The sequence below is a fragment of the Scomber scombrus genome, chromosome 3 (genome assembly GCF_963691925.1).
Source record: "Scomber scombrus chromosome 3, fScoSco1.1, whole genome shotgun sequence".
NCBI lineage: Eukaryota > Metazoa > Chordata > Actinopteri > Scombriformes > Scombridae > Scomber > Scomber scombrus.
This window is the reverse complement of record NC_084972.1, coordinates 28919352-28941581: the sequence shown is the minus strand read 5'-3', so window position 1 is coordinate 28941581 and position 22230 is coordinate 28919352. Positions and strand designations below refer to the sequence as shown.

At 38.6% G+C, this 22230-nt stretch overlaps 1 protein-coding gene across 1 annotated transcript in view; it reads right to left on the bottom strand.

Moving 5' to 3' along the window:
* Positions 1-22230, bottom strand: part of stab1 (stabilin 1) — a 90939-nt gene that overhangs the window by 15199 nt on the left and 53510 nt on the right. The window contains exons 55-63 of the mRNA XM_062416542.1: positions 22000-22159; positions 21399-21548; positions 15554-15658; positions 13484-13600; positions 10210-10342; positions 10005-10065; positions 7631-7775; positions 6200-6333; positions 465-630 (exon numbers count right to left, since the gene is read on the bottom strand). Coding sequence (XP_062272526.1) covers positions 465-630; positions 6200-6333; positions 7631-7775; positions 10005-10065; positions 10210-10342; positions 13484-13600; positions 15554-15658; positions 21399-21548; positions 22000-22159 — 1171 coding nt within the window. The remainder of the gene's footprint in view (positions 1-464; positions 631-6199; positions 6334-7630; positions 7776-10004; positions 10066-10209; positions 10343-13483; positions 13601-15553; positions 15659-21398; positions 21549-21999; positions 22160-22230) is intronic.

The window sequence follows — 22230 nt, the reverse complement described above, 5'->3', positions numbered from 1 at the left end:
CTTTTACACATTTGATCAGTGTCTGTTTTGATAACAATGAAATAGACAAGAACGTCATCTTTTTAATTCAGTTGTTTATAATGTTAATTTCCATAGATAAAATAGAATTAGCTCATTAAAATATATTACAATTCTTTAGTTGAGCTGCAGGATAAATAAGCGTTTACGTTAACGTTACGTTAACATTTTTTAAAACCTACGCCTGAAATTATTCAATTGGTTTCATTTTCAAATACATTTTTTCTTCCTTCATATTATTTTATTTCTATTGAATGTAAAGAGGTTTCTGTAATATCCTTTTTACAAAATGCATATTTGTGTAATTCTCTGGCACTGTTTCTCCTCATAAATTTTGTAAACTGTATGATATTGAGCTTTAAATTTGATGCTATAAATAAAGACTGAGATGTTTCCACTGATCTGTCGCTTCTGTCTGTCTCTGATTCAGAGTGCTTCATCAGTACCTTGGTCCCTGTAGCAGTAGGCGTCGTACATGCTGCTCTGGTCTACGGGTTCTTTGTAGAGGACCAGACCCACGTGGTTGTCTCCACACTTGACCGAGGGGAAGCGGGTCGGGTATCCCACCTTTCCCCCCTCAAACCAGCCGGCCACACACAGATGCAACCCCAGCTGTCAGGACCAGAGAAAAACAACAACAACAGGATTAGTGATTGATCACAGGTCCCAGCATGCACTGCTGCTGCGGTCGGGACTGGCGAAATAAGATAAATACCTCACGTTTAAATAGAAGAGGTTGTTATAATGTGGCTGCGAATTCTGCGTATCTACAGAAATATTTCCAGATGTTTAAAATATTTTTTATCAAACCTCAGCTGGTCGACACATTGTTTGACAGACTCAGAGGTTCGGTTTTCTGTCCTGTTTGTTATTTAGCAGGATTTTATAAAGCCCTGAATGTAAAGCAGCTCATATATGGAGAATAACCCACAAGAGGATGATCTATGTGAAGAGGAGTCCAACTTCAAACCCATTCCCTTGATCCAGGTCTCTGCCATAAAACCCAAGACCCAAAAACTTACCAAAAAATCTGTCTCAGAAAACATGTTTCTGATATGAATTAACTTAATATATTGAAATATTTTGTGCATGTTACTTTCCATAAGGTTTCATGTCTAAATTATATCTGACATTTATCGCAGCAGCAATAATGTACATCAGGATAACTTCTGTTTCCGCTGTGCTTGGCATGTCATGTTTGATTTATTGAGTAGCATAAATAATAAAGGTTTGGGGAAAACTCTCAAATTTATATTTATTTATACATACAAAATAAGGACGAGGGTCATCTCCCCTGGTCGCTGACCCTTTAACCTAAAACTATAACTGGTTCGGACATCTCTGGAGACAGCTCTAATAAAATCTTGGTCGCAATCTGTGACAGACTGCATGATGATATTGTGAGGTGCCGTCCATTCATCATATTCTGTGTACGTAGGAGGTCTTCTTACAAGACTTAATGTAATTCTCATGACTTTAGGTAACAGCATCCCTAAACTAATAGGATTAGATTTGTTTACAATAACTGAAAATCTGCCACGAATCAAACAAAAAACCAAAAATACTTTAAATTAAACTAAAAAGTGAATAAAAATACTTTGAAACCAAAAAATGCAATAAAACTGCACATAAGGGCTACATTTGATTTTATTATCACTGTCTATTTGCACCCCTGGTACAAATAGCCTCGGCCACATAGCTGAGCTATTTTCACCCTAGACGTATAACAACGTGAAAACATGGAGGATATTCATCTTCCATGCCAACAGAAAAGGGCGAATTTAAAAAAGGTTTCATCTCTAATGTTTGTTCTAAAGACATTTCTGGCGGGAAAGTTGTATCATATTTTCATAATCTTTCTTCAGTGAATGCATACAAGCGTCAGTTTGTCAGTTAGAAATTATTTGTTGCCAATATCTATCTTCCATATTAGCAAACATATTGGGCTGCTGGGCAAAAATATCTGAATTTATAACCTTCAGTTTGTTTTATGATGGAAATCAAGTCTATGGTTGCCATGGATACCAAATACATTTCAGACCTCTCAAGTCTCAGGCATTGGCCGTGAGACACATGCATTTCAAGCTGCTCTCACGTTCACACGCCACACCTGACATTTCTCACGCTGAGAAGTGATAGATCTCACCGGATAGAAATTATTATATGATATACAGAAGAGAACAGTGACGTATATTTATCCCGCTGTCCCGGTGGGATACGGAAGTCTTCCGCATATCTCCAGACGCTCCCCTCGACACTCAGTCCCTCAGCATGCACTCCTAATTGTACTGGGGTGCAAATAGCATACATTGATATTTGCACCAAGACGGGTGCAAATAGAACACTTTGCTATATATACCAGGGTACAAATAGCATCCACTTCTAATTGTACTGAGGTGCAAATAGCATTCATTGATATTTGCACCAAGACAGGTGCAAATAGCCTTTGCCTTATTATTATCAATGTCATTATGACTTTAACTTTTATGTCATATAAATCATATTAGATGTAATCATAGCGTGTGTTAATCATAAATGGTAAATAGCGCCTTTCTAGTCTTCAGACCACTCAAAGTGCTTTAAGCCACATTCACCCATTCACATACACACATTCTTACACTCATAACACAGCTTTCAGGAGCAGTTTGGGGTTCGGTATCTTGCCCAACGACACATCAACATGCAGACTGGAGGCGGGAATCAAACTGCTACTCTTCCGATTAGTGGAGGATCCAACCTACCTCCTGGGCCACAGCCGCCCGGTCACTACAGACCATTAGAAACTGGGTTCATAGAGTTCAGAAGAGCTCTGAAGTAAATATCCTTGAGTGTGTAAGTTCATTCAGTTCATATGAAGAAAATAATCCATATCAACTATTATGGTTCAATCACATGCTGTCTATGGATTATTCTATAGACGAGGTTGATGAGTAAAGGTTAAGGTCTTTTACAGCTCCAATAATAAACTGTCAAACAGATACAATCATTGAATAGACAGTAATGCATCTGCAGTAACTCACACGTAAAATATATTTGAAGAATTGTGTATGAATGGTGTCTTTGCCTTTGTCTGCTTTGACTAAGAATCAGTCTCCATCCTACCTCGTTCTCCTCCAACATCCTGAAGAATAAAACCTACAATCTTTTCACTGAGTGACATTTCAGGACTGAAATTCAGTTTTGCTCCTGAATTTTTCAGTTTCGTACCACTGTTTCGTTGCATTTCCCGATCACTGCCGTACCCCTCAAAACTATAATTGGCCAATGGGGACACAGCCCTGTGACACCCACCCACATAACGGCTTTGGGTAAATCAAGCAAACGAAAATCCTGATCAGTGAATGTGAAGAATATTGTAATCAAATGTAGCACTTTGGTATTTTTTTTATTTAAAGTTTTGTCTTTAAGGTAATTTCTTGGTTTCAAATTATTGTTATTCACTTTTTATTTATTTATTTATTAAGTTATTGTTTGATCCTTGAGAATTTTTGTTAATTTATTATGAAACAATTAACCGTCATAAATATATTGTATGTATTTTCTTGATTTAAATATATTTCTCTGATATTTCCATAGGTTCAGTCATTTATCATCTTTCTCTCCCACCTTTAACTATCACTAACTGTATTTTCACTGCACAAACCAACACATTATGATAATAATTTCCATTTTTAAATGTATTATCCTCGTCAACATTCCATACTTGACAATTCATCTTCACCATGTGTGCATTTATGTTTACGTGTGAGAAATGTTAAACTAGAAGAAGCGAGTATAGTGAACATAGTCTTATATCCTTATATAAGACTATCCATATCCAGACCTACCCATCGTCAAACAGTTACTTTGTGGAATATAAATAAACCATGTTATGGCTGAATCACTTACAATATATCAGCGTTGATGGCGATACCCTTGGGAGACATCTATAAATCAAAACCTACGCTGTGAGTATCTACAGTTGTGGAACTCCCCTTAACCATTTGCCTTCATCCTTGACATATACTGCTGCAGCAATAATGTAAGTCAGAGTATATTATACACTATTATACACTATATATTATACTATTTCCACTTTGCCAACAAATGCCACGAAAACACCCAAACCAATGTGTGTTGAAAAGTCAGTTTTTTAAATACTTGGCTTCTCTACTCTATCTGTGGCTCTCAGACTTAAGATCTTTGGTTCCTACTGAAGACTAAAGAAACCATAAAGGAACGAAGGGTCATTACGTCACTGTGTTGCGCATGAATGCACGATGAGAAGACCCCTGGCTTCATCTCCTCTCTCTCAGTTTCACAGGTCATCAGTCTCTGTTTTGATGTTATTTAATGTTTCGTGAGTTTTTCAAGGTACATTTTGTTTGAATTGTATGTTAATTTAATAATTTATTTCTGTGCAAGTTGCGTTAATGTTGTGTTAGATGAATGCACATCGGGGCACATGGGCATTGGCTTAAATGGTGTCACAGTACCAATTAAGCCCATGCCAGGATTTTGACTTTATTCATCAAATATCTTTATTTTATATTCTAAATTCTACATGAACTAATAAATACATTTTCAAATGAGAGATAAATCTTGCTTTATAAGAAATGATCTCCCTTATAAATCATGTCAGTATCCATGAAAAACACCTGAACTTAGATTTTGGTGCTTAATTCATTAGAACATTTGGAAAATAATCAAATGTAATAAGTTACATTACTTTGATAAAGTAACTGAAATAGTTACATTATTTATTACATTTTAAATGGAGTAACTAGTAATCTGTAACCTATTACATTTCCAAAGTACCCTTCCCAACCCTGTTAATACCCCACAACTAAATAAACTGAGTCCATTACCTGTTATGCAACATAATCAACAGTTTTTGATAAGATGACCAGGCGGACAGCAGGGCACCAGACAAATGGGATTACTGCCCAGGTGCTGATTTGATCACAGCAGAGATGCTTCATTCATAATTATCAATTATTCATAATTCATGATGCATTATTTTCTGATGAGGAAGTTTGTTGTTTTAAGTGTGTCTGATAGCCATGAAATGTATGAAAAGCCTTTGTTATTATATAGCTGAAGCCTAACGATGCACAGTTAATAATCAGAGGTGGTTTATAAACGTTTCATCTGAATACGTCATATTCCCATAACATCAGTTATTTTAAGCTCTTTCAATCATCGTAAAGCAGTCTCCAGGGAACAGAGAAGGAATGAAGATACAGATTTAATTACAGTATTTATTTATCTACTTAGTTTCCATTTTGAGCATTTTAATTTGCGCTATGAGCCCTGTAAAGCATGCCTATAATCATGTTGGGATACTTCTTGGAAACCAAATAAACACACATTTGGAAAAATCAGCCAGTATTTTCTCATCATTAAAGGTCAGATGACGTAGATATGCTGGGTTTTTAATTTCTTCTCCATACGTCTCCCATAGGCTTCAATAAAACTGGCACCAAGCAGAGCATGAGAACATTGGTGTGACGTATTGACTCTTCCTTCTTTTATAGTTTCCTTTCTGAAGACGTAAAGCTTTAAAACTTCTCAGGAATGCACATTTTTAAGATTTCAGTCATAAACAGCTGAAAAGTTTAGTTTTTAGCAATGTAGAGTATTTCTGGAAGCAGGACTGTGTGTATGTGTGTGTTTGTTTGTTTGTTTGTTTGTTTGTTTGTTTGTGTGTGTGTGTGTGTGTGTGTGTGTGTGTGTGTGTGTGTGTGTGTGTGTGTGTGTGTGTGTGTGTGTGTGTGTGTGTGTGTGTGTGTGTGTGTGTGTGAGATTTGATCAAAATTGTAGAGTACAAGCTGTAGCTCAGTGATGTTTTCAGTAGTTTTGGACAATGATGGAGCTCTATGGCTTTGAATACATCAAAAATAATTGTTAGTTGGATCAATTCAGTGTTTGATCTGGAGATGACAGTAAATATGTAGAACCCCAATGAGCATGATGTATATCTCAGAAAACATAACCTTGTATTAACTTTGGAGGCAATTTTGAATGTAGGTGGACTTAAATATTGAACATAAACTTAAGAACAGCTGTGTTCTCCTCTAAAAACAATGCTCAAATAATATATATTTTCAAATAAATATCTTGTATGTGTAGGTGTAAATATGAGTGAGGTGTATTGATCTGTCTGGTGTCTCTATGGAAACGCTTGCTGAAGGTGGTGTACCTGCTGTGCGTCTCCCATCTGTTTGAAGCTAGCCAGCGTGGCGCCCTCGGCCTGGCAGGCGGCGTCTGCCTGACTGAAGTTCATCTTGTATTTTCCCGCCGGAGAACGCAGGTGGAAAACTCCAGCTGTGTTGGCTGAGCGACAATAAGCACGTTACCTTCACCAATATCTCTGACCACTGTCCTTCTTTACTGTTCTAAATTATTAAATCTCTACAGGTGAAAACAACACACTGATTTGAGGCCAAACTAATAAATGAAATCCTGGTCGGATTTGCTGACGGGTGTTTGTTTCAATTGCTGTAATAAAAACAAAACTACAGTGTGTCAACCTGTGAATTAGTGCATAACTAACCGTTACTCATCATCATCACCAGGTACAGGCTGAGTCTTAACGAGCTCTGTGTTTAATGAGCCTTAACGAGCTCTGGGCGTTACCTGCTGTGTTACAGCTCGGTGCTTGTTGCCATCTGTTTACCAGTCCAAGAAAAAAAACACTAATCAAATCTAGGACTAATCAACAATGTCCTCCATAACATCACCATGGTAACATGAACACTACAAAGGTCAGCTGCTGTGAAATTAACGGTTACCGTGGCAACTGCAATGGAGTAGGACTGCGGAGCCAACATGGCACCCGGTAAGCAGGAGCAATACAGCAAATGATTACACAGTAGCTGCTGGCTCATTTCAGATGTGTTACCATGGTAACGTGATGGTATCAGAAGCTGGTATTACACAATCAGCCTGTTACATATGAGTTGCCATGGTAATAACTCACTGTGGATGTATTACTATGTTAATAAGAGGCAGTACATACAGGTATGTGCTATGTTGGTAATAAAGCCATTGTGAATGTGTTACAACAGTAATAAAAGTAACTGTAGATTTATACCATGGTAATAAACTGAAGTTAGGCCTGTCATAATAATTATGTTGACTTAATTAATCGTACATTAACTTAATTATCAGCATCATCATGTCTATACACCGACTTATCGTATGATATATGGACATGACCTCAGTATTGCCACACTTCACATTAGCAGCTAAGAGGCTATTCATGTCACATTGGTTAAGCACTCAGGACGTCATCACTGTGCACGTCCTGAGTGGAGACGCTTATATGGAATTAAAGGTAAACAACTCTGTCCCGGCCAATTAATGGCAGTCTGTGTTCTTACAGAAATGTAGCGCCCTCTCTCCAATTCAACCCCCAACCCCACCTTTTCCATTATTATGCTATTGTATTATCATTATATCAGTGGTATAAAATGATCTTAAAATGACAATAATATCGTTTGTCACGAATATTTCTGAGACAGTATATCATCCAATAAAAGTAGTTATCATGACAGACCTAACTGAAGTGATTGCAGATGTGTAACCATGACAACGACCACTGTGATAAAAGTTGTTACAGGTTCGTTACCATGGAAATGCAGGTCTTTGCAGGAGGCCACGGGGTCACAGTCTCCGTTGTTTACCAGGCAGCGGTCACAAGGGGGCTCCACCTTCTCCAAACACTGGAGTCCGTTACCCACGTACCCCGCCAGACATTCACACTGGCGCTCGTTCTGGAGGAAACAGATTACGTAATCAGGTTAGAACAGGAAATCAGATCATGTGTTTGGATGCAGTTGGTCATCATGTCCTAATTCTCTCATCTGTCCTGCTGTTTTACTCAGTGACCTTTTGTTTATTTTAAATATTTAAGTTTGTATAACGTCATATAAGAAACCTTAAAGCTGATTTATTTGAACAACTGTTTGTACATTTTTTTGTTTTAATTTACTATCAAATTTATTTGCCATACAGACATTCTTAACTAAAAAAAATAAATTAATCAGACACATTCACTGTTATTACATTCACAGAGTATTTTTAAATATTACTGAGGTGATGTTAAACAGACATTGTATAACATGTTAGCTAGTCTACGTTATTTTCTCTTTTTTTAATAAAAAGTCAATTGTAGACAGTGTTGGCTAGTAATTAGTTAAGTGTAACTGTAATCTGTTAAAGTTACTGAGAAAAAATGTGTCATTAAATTACAGTTACTTATTAAAATGTTGATGATTACAAAGGAGGTTACATCTGAAGTCACACCTTTAAGATTTTGCTTCGTAGGGTTTTTACCTCATTTTTAAATATTTAACATGTTAATGAATACATATATTGCTGTTTTCAATTCTTTGAAATCAATGTTTTTTATATTTTGTAAATAAATCATGATGTGGGCTTATTTGGTGTCACAGTACCAATTAAGCTCCATGCCAGACTTTTCACTTTTTCATCAAATTTTATATTCACAAATCTACGTGAACTAATGAATACATTTTCAAATGAGAGATAAATGTTGCTTTATAAGAAATGATCTCCTTTATAAATCATGTCAGTATCCATATCATATCATGAAACTAACTTGTTGCAACTTAACAGTATTAACTTTACACTCAAACCTAGGATATCACACAGCAGCAGGCCGTTAGTTACTGCAGAAAGACTATAAATCAGATTAATAAAAAGCATTAAAGCACAAAGATCTAAAGGATTGAACTCACCCTCCCCCAACCTCCCTGTCTGAATACCACTAAGAGATAACGAAGGTTTGAATATAATCCTTTTCATAGACTCCCAGGATCTGCCAAATGGCCTTTTCACCTCTGATAATAAAGGTGTCAGAATTAACAATGGCCAGAAAACGAATCTCCATCTTCAATCCCGGAGTGGCCGACGCTTTGACATGATAAAATTAACAGCAGGACGTAGAACCACTTAACGACCTTTTGGGTCATCTTTGCTGTGGATCACGGGACCATTTCCATACCAGACGCACGTTTAAACCATTTCATTTGGGACTGAATATATTTCACATCAAAACTAAACAAATAACAGCCACACACACACACACACACACACACACACACACACACACACACACACACACACACACACACACACACACACACACACACACACACACACACACACACACACACACACACACACACACACTCTCTCCCTCTGGGCTTTTTCTTATCACAACAGGCTCAGGTCGTAAATTGGGATGCATTCCTTTCATGACTCTACACTGTATTTCTCCTTGTTATACACATGTCGAATTAATGTGAATGAGCTCTACAGCAACTCAGCTAATGTTTTCATAAAACATGAAACATGACTCAACTTCCTTATCTATACGATATAAAATTCAAGCCTCTACTGGAAAATCTTTGCATGATTTACATTGAATAAAACCTCCTTATCTATCTTATACTGTCTCTATATGCAGCCCCTCAGTTCAGCGTCTGTATGAAACAGGTCGTTTTAGCTCCTGTCTCTTTAAGGATTGGTCAGCTTCTGGCTCGTTCAGTTTTTCCAGTAAGTACATTTAACGGTTTTAAGTCTGTTTTTTGCTGGTGAAAACTATCATCAACATTATCACAGTTAATCATAAACTATAAATACACCATGCTAACCAAGCTGGCAGCTAGTGTTAGGGTTAGCTTCACCGCCTTGTCCAAATATGGTCATTACTGGCTCCAAAAATCAAAGATGGCGACGGTGAAATGGATAAACTAAAAACCAAAGGGTAAGGCAACAGTGACTACGACGTATTTTCTTTAACAGTACGTTTCAGAGCAGCCTGAAGCCCTGGATTTTTATTTGAGCAGCGAGCATTTTTACATATGTTCACGTTTAACAGACATCTGACATAAATAAAAATGACTGAAAATCCCAAAAAGCCTGATATTTCCCCTTTGAAGAAAAATAATAAATGAGTTGGGAGGGTTTTTACTCACCGGACCAGTGAACTTGCAGGTGGCAAAGTCACTGCAGCCGCCATTTACCTCCTCGACACATCTGGACAGAAAAACAGCACATCTCATCTGTATCATGTATTAATATCAAATGATATTTTGATTTAAAAATTTAAAAAAAGGAAACCACAAAAGTCAAATTTTATTCAGAAAATAATAGACAGGTAGAAGTGAAGGCAACACACACCTGTCGATGGGCTCGCAGGAGTAGCCGTCTCCTTGGTAATTACTCTGACAGGTGCAGTTGACGAGCAGTCCCGTCTGGTTACAGTCTGCGTTCTGGTGACAGCCGCCGTTATACTCAGAGCAGAGATCTGGAGCTGCAGTGAGTTTAATAAAAACTGTCATCTGATCTGCACACACGGTGGACTCATGACAGCACAGAAACATGACAGTGTCTCTTCTGGAAATGTGTCGTCTTCATATTAACACATTCCTCTTATTTTTATTATGTTGTATATTGAGAATATATATATTAGTCATATTTTAAAACTCAGATAACTGTCAAACATAGATTATGTCTTCTTCCTTGTTATTTTATTTCACATATATTACATTTTTCACTTTTGATACATTTCATAAATAAAGACGATAACAATGTACGAGAATGTATTGTCTTCATAGGTTTTCATATATTTTGTGTTGTCTATGTACTCTCATTAATCAATCACATTAGATTGGAAATTAAACCATGGCTATTATGATAAAAATAATAATAAACTTTATCTATAGAGCACCTTTCATACAAGGGATGTAGCTCAAAGTGCTTTATAGATAAAAATAAAAAATACAATACAATAAAACAATAGCACATAAATAAAATAAGTAAGTTAAAATGACACTAATTAAAAGCCAGATTTTTTTCAGTTGTCGTCTAAAAATATTCACAGAGCTCACATCTCATAACTTTAAGTTCTATAATTTTGGAGCCTAATTAAAGAAAGCTGCACTGTGTAATTAAAAACCCAGCAGTACGGAGCGCACTGGTTGTCGAGTGGTTAGCACGCATGCCACATAATCGCAGTGTCCTTGTATCAAATTCAGTAAAGGACCTATGCTGCAGGTTATTCCCCTTTCTCCTCCCCTGTTTCCTGTCGGCCTCTCTGCCAGCTACTGTCTAAATAAATGCAAAAAAAGCCCAAAATAAATCTTTAAAAAAACAAAACAAAACCCAGCAGTAGAATCCTCGTGAAGGGATTGTAAACATTAGTGAGAGTCTGTGATGTAGGCAATTTAGAGCAGGAGGGTCAAACTCTTCTTCATTCAAGGGCCACATACAGAACAATTTGATCTTATGTGGGCCAGACCATTAAAAAGATGGAAAGAAGGAAGGAAGGAATGAAAGACAGATGGAAGGGAGGAAGGAAGAGAAGACAGGAAGGAAGGAAGGAAAGAAGAAAGGAAGGAAGGAAGGAAGGAAGGAATGAAAGACAGATGGAAGGAAGGAAGATAAGGCAGAAAGGGAGGAAGGAATGAAAGACAGATGGAAGGAAGGAAGATAAGGCAGAAAGGGAGGAAGGAATGAAAGACAGATGGAAGGAAGGAAAAGAAGGAAGAAAGGGAGGAAGGAAGGAATGAAGGAAGGAATGAAAGACAGATGGAAGGAAGGAAGAGAAGGAAGAAAGGGAGGGAGGAAAGAAGGAAGGAATGAAAGACAGATGGAAGGAAGCAAGATAATGAAGAAAGGGAGGAAGGAAGGAAGGAAGGAATGAAAGACAGATGGAAGGAAGCAAGATAATGAAGGAAGGAAGGAAGGAAGGAAGGAAAGATGGAAGGGAGGAAGGAAGAGAAGACAGGAAGGAAGGAAAGACAGGGAAGGAATAGAAGACAGGAAAGAAAGAAAGAAAGGACAGATGGAAGGAAGGAAGAGAAAGAAGGAAGAGAAGACAGGAGGGAAAGGTGGAAGGAAGAGAACACAGGAAAGAAAGGAAGGAAGGAAGGAAGGAAAGATGGAAGGGAGGAAGGACAGATGGAAGGAAGAGAAGACAGGAAGGAAGGAAAGAAAGAAAGAAAGAAAGAAAGAAAGAAAGAAAGAAAGAAAGAAAGAAAGAAAGAAAGAAAGAAAGAAAGAAAGAAAGAAAGAAAGAAAGAAAGATGGAAAGAAAGAAAGGACAGATGGAAGGAAGAAAGGGAAGATGGAAAGATGGAAGGAAAAGAAGACAGGAAGGAAAGTGGGCCGGATTGGACCCCTCGGTGGGCCGGTTCTAGCCCGTGGGCCGCATGTTTGACACCCCTGATTTAGAGCTTTAAAAACAAGTAAAAAGAGGCTTAAAGTCTATTCTCAAAGACACTGGGAGCCAATAAGGTGTAGCTAAAACTGTAAAGTAATATGCTCACTCTTCCTTTATTCTGGTTAAAAGTCTAGCAGCACAATTTTGAATGAGCTGTATTTTTTCAAGTAGCTGCTTTGATAGACGAGGGTCTGAGGTTGGAGTTTTATGTCAGTGCAGCAGAAGAATAACACCTGACGTAAGCGAGCCTCCCCTCTCTCATCCTCACCATCATCTATTACAGCAATACTGAGTTCCCTGACAAGCTGTATTGTTATCTGATATTAAATGATCCTGTGAAAAGGATCATCTGATTCTCTCTCTCCGTCCAGGACACTAATCTACCTCCTGCTGCCCGCAGTAAGTCCACCAGCACCAGGATGAGTTTCATGCTCCATATATCCACCCAGTACTCACCTCAGTTAACAAACACACATATAAACCTTCTCAGGCTGCATATTTGTATTGCTGCTTCGTACGTGCATCTTTTTACTCTGCTATATGTGCTCAATTTGGACAAATTATAGATGTTTATTACACTTAGATTGTTTTTCTGTTTTTTATCTGATTTTTATCCCCAGCTGCATTTTCTATGGTTGAAGTGATTAATTAAAACCATCTGATCATGTGTTTCACTAATAAAGATCAGACTGAAGGCAACAGAAAGCAGGAAATGAAGCTGGCTGCAGTCCAGACCCAACAGAGCATCACAGAGACGATACCAAGAGTCTGATGATTTATTTAGGTGTTATGTGAGCTCGTCCTGTTACTATTTGTCCCCCTAAAATTGACTCTGTAAAAAAAATAGCTACACTTTTTACACTGTTGTTCTGATGTGGACTCCCTAAAAGGAGAGCTGATAGTCACTGTAACACTCCCTAGTCACTGTTTTCTTAATCTGAAGGAGGACAAATGCCTGAAGTTGTTTATTTGATCCACAGCAGGGTAACCTAACATCCTGCAGCACGCATTCAGCCTTTGAATTATTATTAAATCATGAAGTTCATCCACAGAGCTTTACACTCTAGTTTCTTTCTTTTGTATCTGCAAAGCCCTTTGTGATCTGTTTGAAAGAAAGTATTCAGCATATGATGAATCTGTTAGTTTGATCTATCTTGTTGTAATATCCCTGTAATAAAGACTGCAAAGATTCAGCAAACCGTCTCCCCCGAGCTGCAGAAAAACACTCACGTGGTTCAGAACTGCAGAAGGTGCCGTTCCCCTGAAACCCAGATTTACATTGACAACCAACACCTGGCATACAGTCGGCCTGAGCGTGGCACTGCCGGCACTCCTCTGGGATCGAGCCTGGGAAGCAACGGGCGGATGATTCATCAAGGAAGGAAGTTAAAAAAGGTAAACAGTAAACTGTAAAATAAAACTAAATAACAGTGAAATCATACTTGGAGAAGTTCAGAAGTTAATATAACCAACATGTCTGTATCACATGTTAGACTAGGGAGCAGTCTCTTTTAATCTGCTTCTACACCTGGATCAAAATCCTGTCAGGGAGTATTAGTACTTTGTAGACAGACACTGGGCAGTCATGAGTTATAGCTTTTGAAATCTATCTGTTGCTGAAGCGTCAGCTTTAGGTGAAATGCCAACATTTAAAGAGTTCAAGTCTCAGCTGATGCGTCAGTTGAATGTTAATTTACAAAGAGGTTAAACTTCAGTCTGTTCGGAGGCGCTATGAAAGCAGTCGAACTGTCAGTTAAAAAGAGATGAAAAGCAGTCGAACCGTCAGCTGAGGAGTAACAGATGAAAAAGTACTTGAACTGTACAGCTCGGGTGATGACAGCAGTCAAACTGTCAGTTAAAGAGAAAGTGATGAAATTGAACTCTCATTTGAAGAAGAAGTGAAGAAAGCAGAAGAAACTTCAGGTGACAAAGAAGCACCGCGGATTATTCTGTGTGCTTTTAAAAGAGTCAAGTGTCAGCGGCAAGCATTAACAGGAATGAGTCTATTTTGAAGTGTTTTTTTTCCTTCATTACTTAAGTGAAAAAATAAAATATTAACTTATAATTGCAGGAGAAGTCATTAAAAAATTGTTTTGCAGAACCTCAAAATAGACAAACTGTTGGTGGAAACTGACCCTTAGTTGCACATTAGTCTTTAACCAAAGAATCCTGTAAATAAAAACATTTGCCTCAAAGCTAAAGTGTTTTGTAAACAGCCACAAACTGGTGCCAATCACTCAGATTCACAACAAGAAAAAACAATCATTTGTTACTTGTTCAATCGGCAAATTTCCACCAAATTTTTAATTGAAAAACAGTAAAATAGATTTGGGAATATTCTGCCAAAAGACAAACCTGTAATGGAGGTAAAAGTTAAAGAATAAGTCTGGTGATTTGATATATTTTTCATTGCGGTCAGTAAATCTCATGCGCAGATCCAAACCAACAATGAATAGATTATAGTACCGAGATTTTACTGCATTTTTTCTGCAAACATTAGTAGTAGTGATTTATTTTGGTCCTTATTAACAATTTTTCAAAAACAATGCACATAAAAATATGAATAAAAAACTAGCAATATGGAATTAGATCAAAAGCAAGACAAAAAATTACATTTATTATTGTTGTGAACTCACAGAGATTCAATCAGGAGCTGGTTGAAGTCACCATTCAGAAAAAAGTCACTTCAACCAGATTTTTTTTCTCAATAGATTCGGGGCTTTTGAGAAAACATTCGGGGCTGCAGCCCTTAAAGCCACCCCCTTAGGTCCGCCCCTGCTACTAACAAATATTTTCTGTGTATCCAAAGCCATATCCTCTCCCTGTGCCACAGAGCTCCACTGTTTTCCCAAAAAACGATTAAAAACACATGAATAAGCAATACCACTGCACTGAGTGGGTCCCTTCTTTACTTCAAACAAACACATCGCAGTTAATTTAAAAAGTAAATACTCACTAGAGCACCAAATGTGTGTAAATCCACCACTAAAAACAGTCCAACAAATGCACAGTATCCTCCTGTTTCAGTAACGTTTACCAAAACAACCGTGTCAGGAAATGTTTCTGAAGCATTTTTGAAGATTTTCATCTCCAGTAAGAACAAATAGACTTAGGATTAAGAGCGCAGAAGGGTACGGAAGTAAGAAAGTATTGAGATTTGTTGGTTTTAGTGTTTTTCATAGGATTTGTTAACAATAAGAAAAATATATATATACATGAGGTAACACCAGACCTATCCTTTAAACATCCAGGATTCATATGATATGTATTCAGGGCTTCACGTTCAGGAGGGAAACTCACCTAGATCGGTCTGGCAGCGATCGCCCTGCCAGCCCGGCTCACACACACACTGTCCAGAACCGTCAATGCCTTCATCACACCTTCCTCTCGACCCACAGTCACAGGCTAACAGAGAGAGAGAGAAAGAGAGAGAGAGAGAGAGAGAGAGAGAGAGAGAGAGAGAGAGAGAGAGAGAGAGAGAGAGAGAGAGAGAGAGAGAGAAACATGACTCAACCCTTCTGACTCTGACAACCTTAAAATAATCTTATAGAATAGAGTTGTGAAGATGGAGGAAGTATTTCAGGTATCCGGGTTTCGTGCAGTAACAGAGTGGTTAATGTAACGTATCAGGTGTCACTTCATGAATCTGTCCTGGTTAAATCGTCGGTAGAAGCTTCTGGATATGAAACCTAAGAGAACAAATTTAAAGGACCGGTTCTCGATTTTTCAAGTTTTTCTTAAGACAACAGTCAGGTGTCCATATGAACAGTGAAAGAGGTTTTTCCTCGCTGTAATCATTCCTCCTGTTCATACTGGCCTTTAAGTGTGTTTTCAGTGAAAGTGATAGAGGCCCAAAATCCATACAGTCATTTTTAGATTCAACTGGGTAGAGTGTTTTTTGTTTGAGACTCATAGATGACGCAGAAATCCAAGTTTAAAAAATGCACAGCTGTTTTATTTCTAGATATCGTTTGCAAGGTATGTGTTCGGTTTAAGCTCTGCAAAGAGAGTAAGTAAATGATTAACATCAAAATCAATTCTCAACAGAAATTGTGTGCGATGAAGGTAAATCAAATATTAAATAAGGGAATTCACCTACTGGGCGAAACCTGAGAGAGACTCACACAGATCTCCCTAATCGAGTCAGGATGTTTCCCCTGAAGTAAAGAAGGAAGGTTTTTCCCGATCTTGTTCCACGTGCCTAAGTTTCAATACCTGGAAATGTGGTGGGTGAAACAATCGTTTCTTCTTCAGACAGCCTCACGAGCCTGATCGTCAAGCCTCCTGTAATATATTTCTGCCTGCTCTTCATCATGCTGCTGTTGGCAGAGTTCATGTCTCAGTTGTTCCTCCAAGCTGCTGACTGCACAGGATTGAGCACATCTCTCAGAGCCTGACTTGATCTCTAGCTGCAGGATGAAGAATTGCTGACTGAAGCATCTCTACCTTTTGTGGGTTAAAGTGGGAGTTCTCGATCATGTGGCTTGCTTATGAAGCCAATTCCATAGTCTCCAAGTGCATTGGGAGTCTCCTTTGCCTCTAAGGCAGGGAGGGTGGATAGTCCTGGGGTCTGACATTACTTTGGATTTGGGCTCTGGGGTCATTGTAAAGCTGGTGCAGCAGTGGCTCCCTGCACTGCAGCTTCTCCATGCATAGAAGCTTTGAACCTAACATTGGAGCTAGAGGGACCTAGAGAACGGATGAAGATTACCAAATCTAATGGCTAGTGTGGTCAACTTGAGTGTGTTTGAGAGAGCCTCATAGATGTAGCAGGAATCCAAGGTTAAAAAATGCACAGCTGTTTTCTTTTCAATGTGTGTTCAGTTTAACTTCTGCAAATGATTCACTAAATTATTAACATCAAATCAATTCCTAACAGAAAGTGTGTACAATGAAGGTAAATCAAATATTAAAAGAGGAAGTTCACTTACAGGACGCACACAATATGGCTGAGGTCAAAAAGAAGGAACAAAGGGAGGAAGGCAGTAAATAAAGCCTCTTATAACCTTGGGAGAGGATCCTTTCCAGGCAGGAGTGTTAAGGTTATCCTCCCTGCCTCAGGTGTGATCATGTGACTCCTGGATGGAGACTTCTTAACAGTCATTTTGTGTAACTGAAGCTTATATTCAGCTTCAGCAGTCTGAGTTAGTTATCTGCTACATTTAAAGTCTTTTTATCATCAAAGTCCCTCTTTATGTGTCCCTGTTGAGCTGGGTTGGAAGTATATAGTAACAAAAAGAGGAACTTTGGCACTAAAAACACTAACATTGAAAGATATCTACTTTCTGAAGCTTCATATTAGCTTCAGAAAAACTTTTAAATACATTTCATGCACAGAAGGAGGACTGGATTTTGTCCCCCATCACTTACATTGTAAGAACATTATGAAGGGATCTTCTCATGGTAAAGGAGGGGGAAAGATTACAGCAAGAAAACATGTTTCAGTGTTTATTTGGGCTCTTGACTGTTGTTTTAGGACAGACTTGGAAAAACTGTGAGCTCATCCTTTTAACTACGAACCCAAGGTGCATTTCAGTAACAAACATCCAATCACAAAGCTTCAAATGCTGTTGTGAACTCGAGTAATGTTGAGTTGAAGCTTAAGATTACACGTGAGAAACCCAATGAAACATTCAGTGGTTTATTTCACTTTCTCACTCCAGATCAGTTTGGGAGAAATTCAGGCAACGAGTTTTGAATTCACTGCGGCTCTGATTCACACCTGGGAAGACTCCCGTGTCTCTCAGTTGATTAAATATTATGTAGACAAGAAAAAAAAACACAAAACAAACAAGCAAACATTGAGATCTAACCAGATGATGAGCAACAGCTGTTTAATATTGTTAATCTCGTCTGTGCTGGGTGACTCTGACTGGAGGCAGCTGGCAGATTTGTCCTGAGCTGGAGGCACATCCAGCTGTGTGATGATGGTGATTGTGGAGCGTTTTAGGGTTGCTATGGCGACAGACTGCTGTAGAGCTGCTGGAGGTGAGACTGTCTGCTGCTGAGTTGAAATTTTATTTTTTAGAGTGAGGGGGGTTGGAAGGGAAGTGAGAGGTAAAAACATTGTATTGAAGATAAAGAAAAGTTGGATTCCACAGAAAAACCACAGGAGCTATGATTGGTCGGCTTGGACAGCGGGTGTTTTCTCAGGTTTCTGATGCTGGTGGACTCAAGTTGACGTTATCTTCTCCTGCTCAGAAACATACATCTCGTCTGGAGTACTCAACCTCTCAGCGACTAAGCGGCATGTCTTAGCCTTCACAGCCTTATCGGCACGACGCCTCATCTTATCCAGGTGGAAACAGTCACGCCCCCCTCTCATGACAGCTGGCTCAAGTAGATCCTAAGCCATATCAAACTCGAGGAAATTTGATTTTCACTTGCAGAGTCGAGCAGTTCATTCGGCATAACTTGGAGGCCCTTTATCGAGCATCTTGATAGGACCATTATCCAACCAGAGGATAGTTAGTTGCCCCTCCCCCACCCTTTCATCCTCTCTCTGAACAGTTTGAGCTTCCTTCCTTTGGCAACCAGGAATATTTATAAGAAGTCTTTTATCCCAAGTGCAATAAATATTTCAAACACTTGTAAATGATCAATACGCACACAGGAACTGTTATGCACTTGTATTTCTATACCTCACATATTTGATGTATTTTTTATGGATTCTATGGTGTTTATGTCATTTCTGTATACTGTATGTCTGTTATTGGTGAGCTAAAGACAATTTTCCGCCATTGTGGAAGTTTTATTCTATTCTTATTTCTTTTTACTGTAGTTATTTAATAAGCTTAAAGTTATTTATTTATTTTCCCTCTTTCTTTTTCCTTGTTTTTTTATTTCTTTTTTTAACTAATTCTATACAAGTTGGCCGACATAGTGGGTGGGTTTGGGGTTCGGATAGAGACAGCAGGGGAGCAGACTAGCACCCCTACTGGTGCACGCCCTCTTGTCTTGAGCTAATACTCTGCGGCAGGTCTCACTGAATTTACTAAGCTGTCATGCCAACGAGATTATTGATTATTGCAAATTGTTCTGATAACAACTGCATCTTTCTTATCTTCTGTCTGTTCAACAAGCACATGAGCGTCTGAGTTGTGTGCCCCTCTCTCTTCTTCCCTCTCTCTTTTCTCCTTCTCTCCTCTCTTATCTGTCAGGCGTTTCTTTGCTGGACCAGCATCCATCCGGGAACCACTCTGCTTCCCTGGCTGTCGGTGCCATTTCCTGAGGTTTTGGATGTGGTTGCCCCCATCCTGCAGGAGTTCAGTCTCACCTCACGTCTCTCTCTCTCTCTCTCTCTCTCTCTCTCTCTCTTTGAATTATGTCTTTATCCTTTTCTCTCTCCTGGGTGAATAATGTTTTTTCTTGTCTCTTTTTCCCGTGTTTGTGAATGGAGTGATGTGAGTCTGCATGTGCAGTCTGTCCTCCAGCCAGGTCTCCATGGTGATGGAGGTCTGATGGCTCAGGTCCTACTCTATTCTGGTTGCACCTGGAAGCTGCTTGGCGTCCTCGACATCACATTCTTCATATATATTATAAATCCATTATAATTTTGTTATCCTGTTCAATACTGTATTCTGTAATTTGAGCTCCATTGTGTACACACATCTATTGCACATCCGTCCGTCCTTGAAGAGGGATCCCTGCTCTATTGCTCTTCCTTCTTTTTCCATGTTAAAGGTGTTTTTTCATGAGATTTTCTTTACTCGAATTAAAGATCTACAGTAAGAGGATGTTATATTGCTGTTCGGACTGTAAAGCCCCCTGAGGCAAATTTGTGATAATGAAGCTTAGCGAAAGTTCAGTCAGAAGACTCTAAAACATAAAGGCATAACTGCTAACTTCTGCCTCCTTCAAGCATGCTCATCTATTACCTAGATTTCTATGTCTAGGGCGTTATCTCAATTGTTGCCAGTCACCTGTCAATCTCAGCAACCAATAGCAAAACGCCACACTTCAGCCTTAGCCTATCATCTTGTAGCGGTCCGTTTAAATGTGCCTCTCTCTCTTTGCTTCAGTCCTGTCACACAGCTGTTCCTGCGCCCCACCACCTCCCCATCTCCGTCATTCTCTACAGGATCTGCAGTCTATTCCCGTCTGCCATCTTCTCTTCAGTCTCATCAGTAATCACCACCACCAGTGTCTGGACTTCATGGGGGACCTACATATATATATGCAGCCGTTCAGAGATGATTCCTCATGGAGTTCAAGCGCCAAAGACTTTGTCATTACTAAGATTTTGTTCATTACATATTTACAATAAATATCTTTCTATTCACTTGTCTCTCCTGATTGAAATGGGCTATACAAATAAAATGGACTTGACTTGACTTGATAATCAGCCCTACAAACCCTCTGCTCACTCTGATCATTAGCAGTAGTCTCTCATTCAGTAATGAAACACAGTGAAATAAAAGTTACCTGAATGTATACAGTAAGTACGTTTGTATCATCGACACAATCAGTTACTGGTGATATTTGTCATTTCAACTGGTGAAAGCAACGTTCAGCAGCGGATAAAAATGAGAAGATACTACCTGACATATGTCTTTGCTGACAAAAGGGAGTATAAAAGATTTGTTGGCCTAGGTTTATCAAATATGGTTATTTATTAACCGAGAACCAGACACAAACCCAACAAACCAAACTGGACTACAGTCACTAAAATAAATTATGGCTGCAACTAACAATTACTTTCATTTTTTCTTAATCTGTCAATTATTTTCTAAATTAATCGATTAGTTATTTTGTCCATAAAATGTCAAAAAATGCTAAAAAAAAAAAGACGATAACTGTCTCTCACATTTCAGTTTACTATCACTAAAGATACCAGAAAATATTCACACTTTAGAAGTTGGAATCAAAGAATTTGGACCTTTTTATCTTAAAAAATGAAAACAATCAATCAATTCATGAAATAGTTGGTGATTAATTTCAATAGCAAACAACTAATCGATTAATCATTGCAGCATGCACGTATTCATGACGCTTTATAAATATATCTATTCATTATGTTGCTATAAAAAGTGTCCAAATGAAAACTTTATTCCAAAATAAAGTAATAAAATAAACGACGTAAACGTAAACTAATATCCTCAGTTTGTGTTTAACCCCATTGAGTGTTTCATTGTCTGTACTGTACCTGTGCAGTTGGAACCGTAGTAGCCGGGTTTACACAGTTCGCAGGCTTGTCCTCTGAAGCCTTTGTAGCACAAACATTTTCCTGAACCATGCACATTATCATCACAGTCACCATGGTTACTACAAGGTGCCTCCACGCCACCTGGACAAACTGAAACACACGGGGAAAGATGTGAAGTCAGTGCAAAAACCCTGTTTAGACGAGCAGGGAAGATATTCATAACCAAAAACCAAAACCAAGCCGAGGTGTTTCTTCTGACTGCCTCAGGTCAGGATTTGTTAATTCCAGCCCAAATTAAAACAGCACTATGGTCAAAAGGAGAAAATCTGTTCAACTGCTGGCCAAACTCCCATTAAATCAGCCCCCAAGTAAGATTTCTACTGGTCCTGGTGACCTCTTGACCTCTCATGCACACAAGAAAAATCTAAATCTAACATGCAGATTGCAATGAAATGTTCTGATGCCTTTCTTGCTCTCCAGACCACTTAATGACCCTGTGACCTTTCTAAACTAAACTTTTTTCACATTTTCACCTCTACAACTAGTAAAACACTGGAGCCTGAAGGGGACACAAGATTTTCTCCAGACCCTCCTTTCTTACCTTGACAGTCTCGGCCGTAGTGGTTTTTGCAGCACTTCTGGACCCAGGAGGGAAACTGACAAATTCTTTTACAGCCAATCCGGCTGAAATAATCGTCCATGTCAGGATACCAACGTGAGCCAAACCTGGAGCGAGAGTTAATACAACGCTCCACATTTCTCTGAAATAAGACAGGAAAGACATTTCTCTCTACATAACTCACGTACAAGCTACTAATGTTCAGATTTTTTT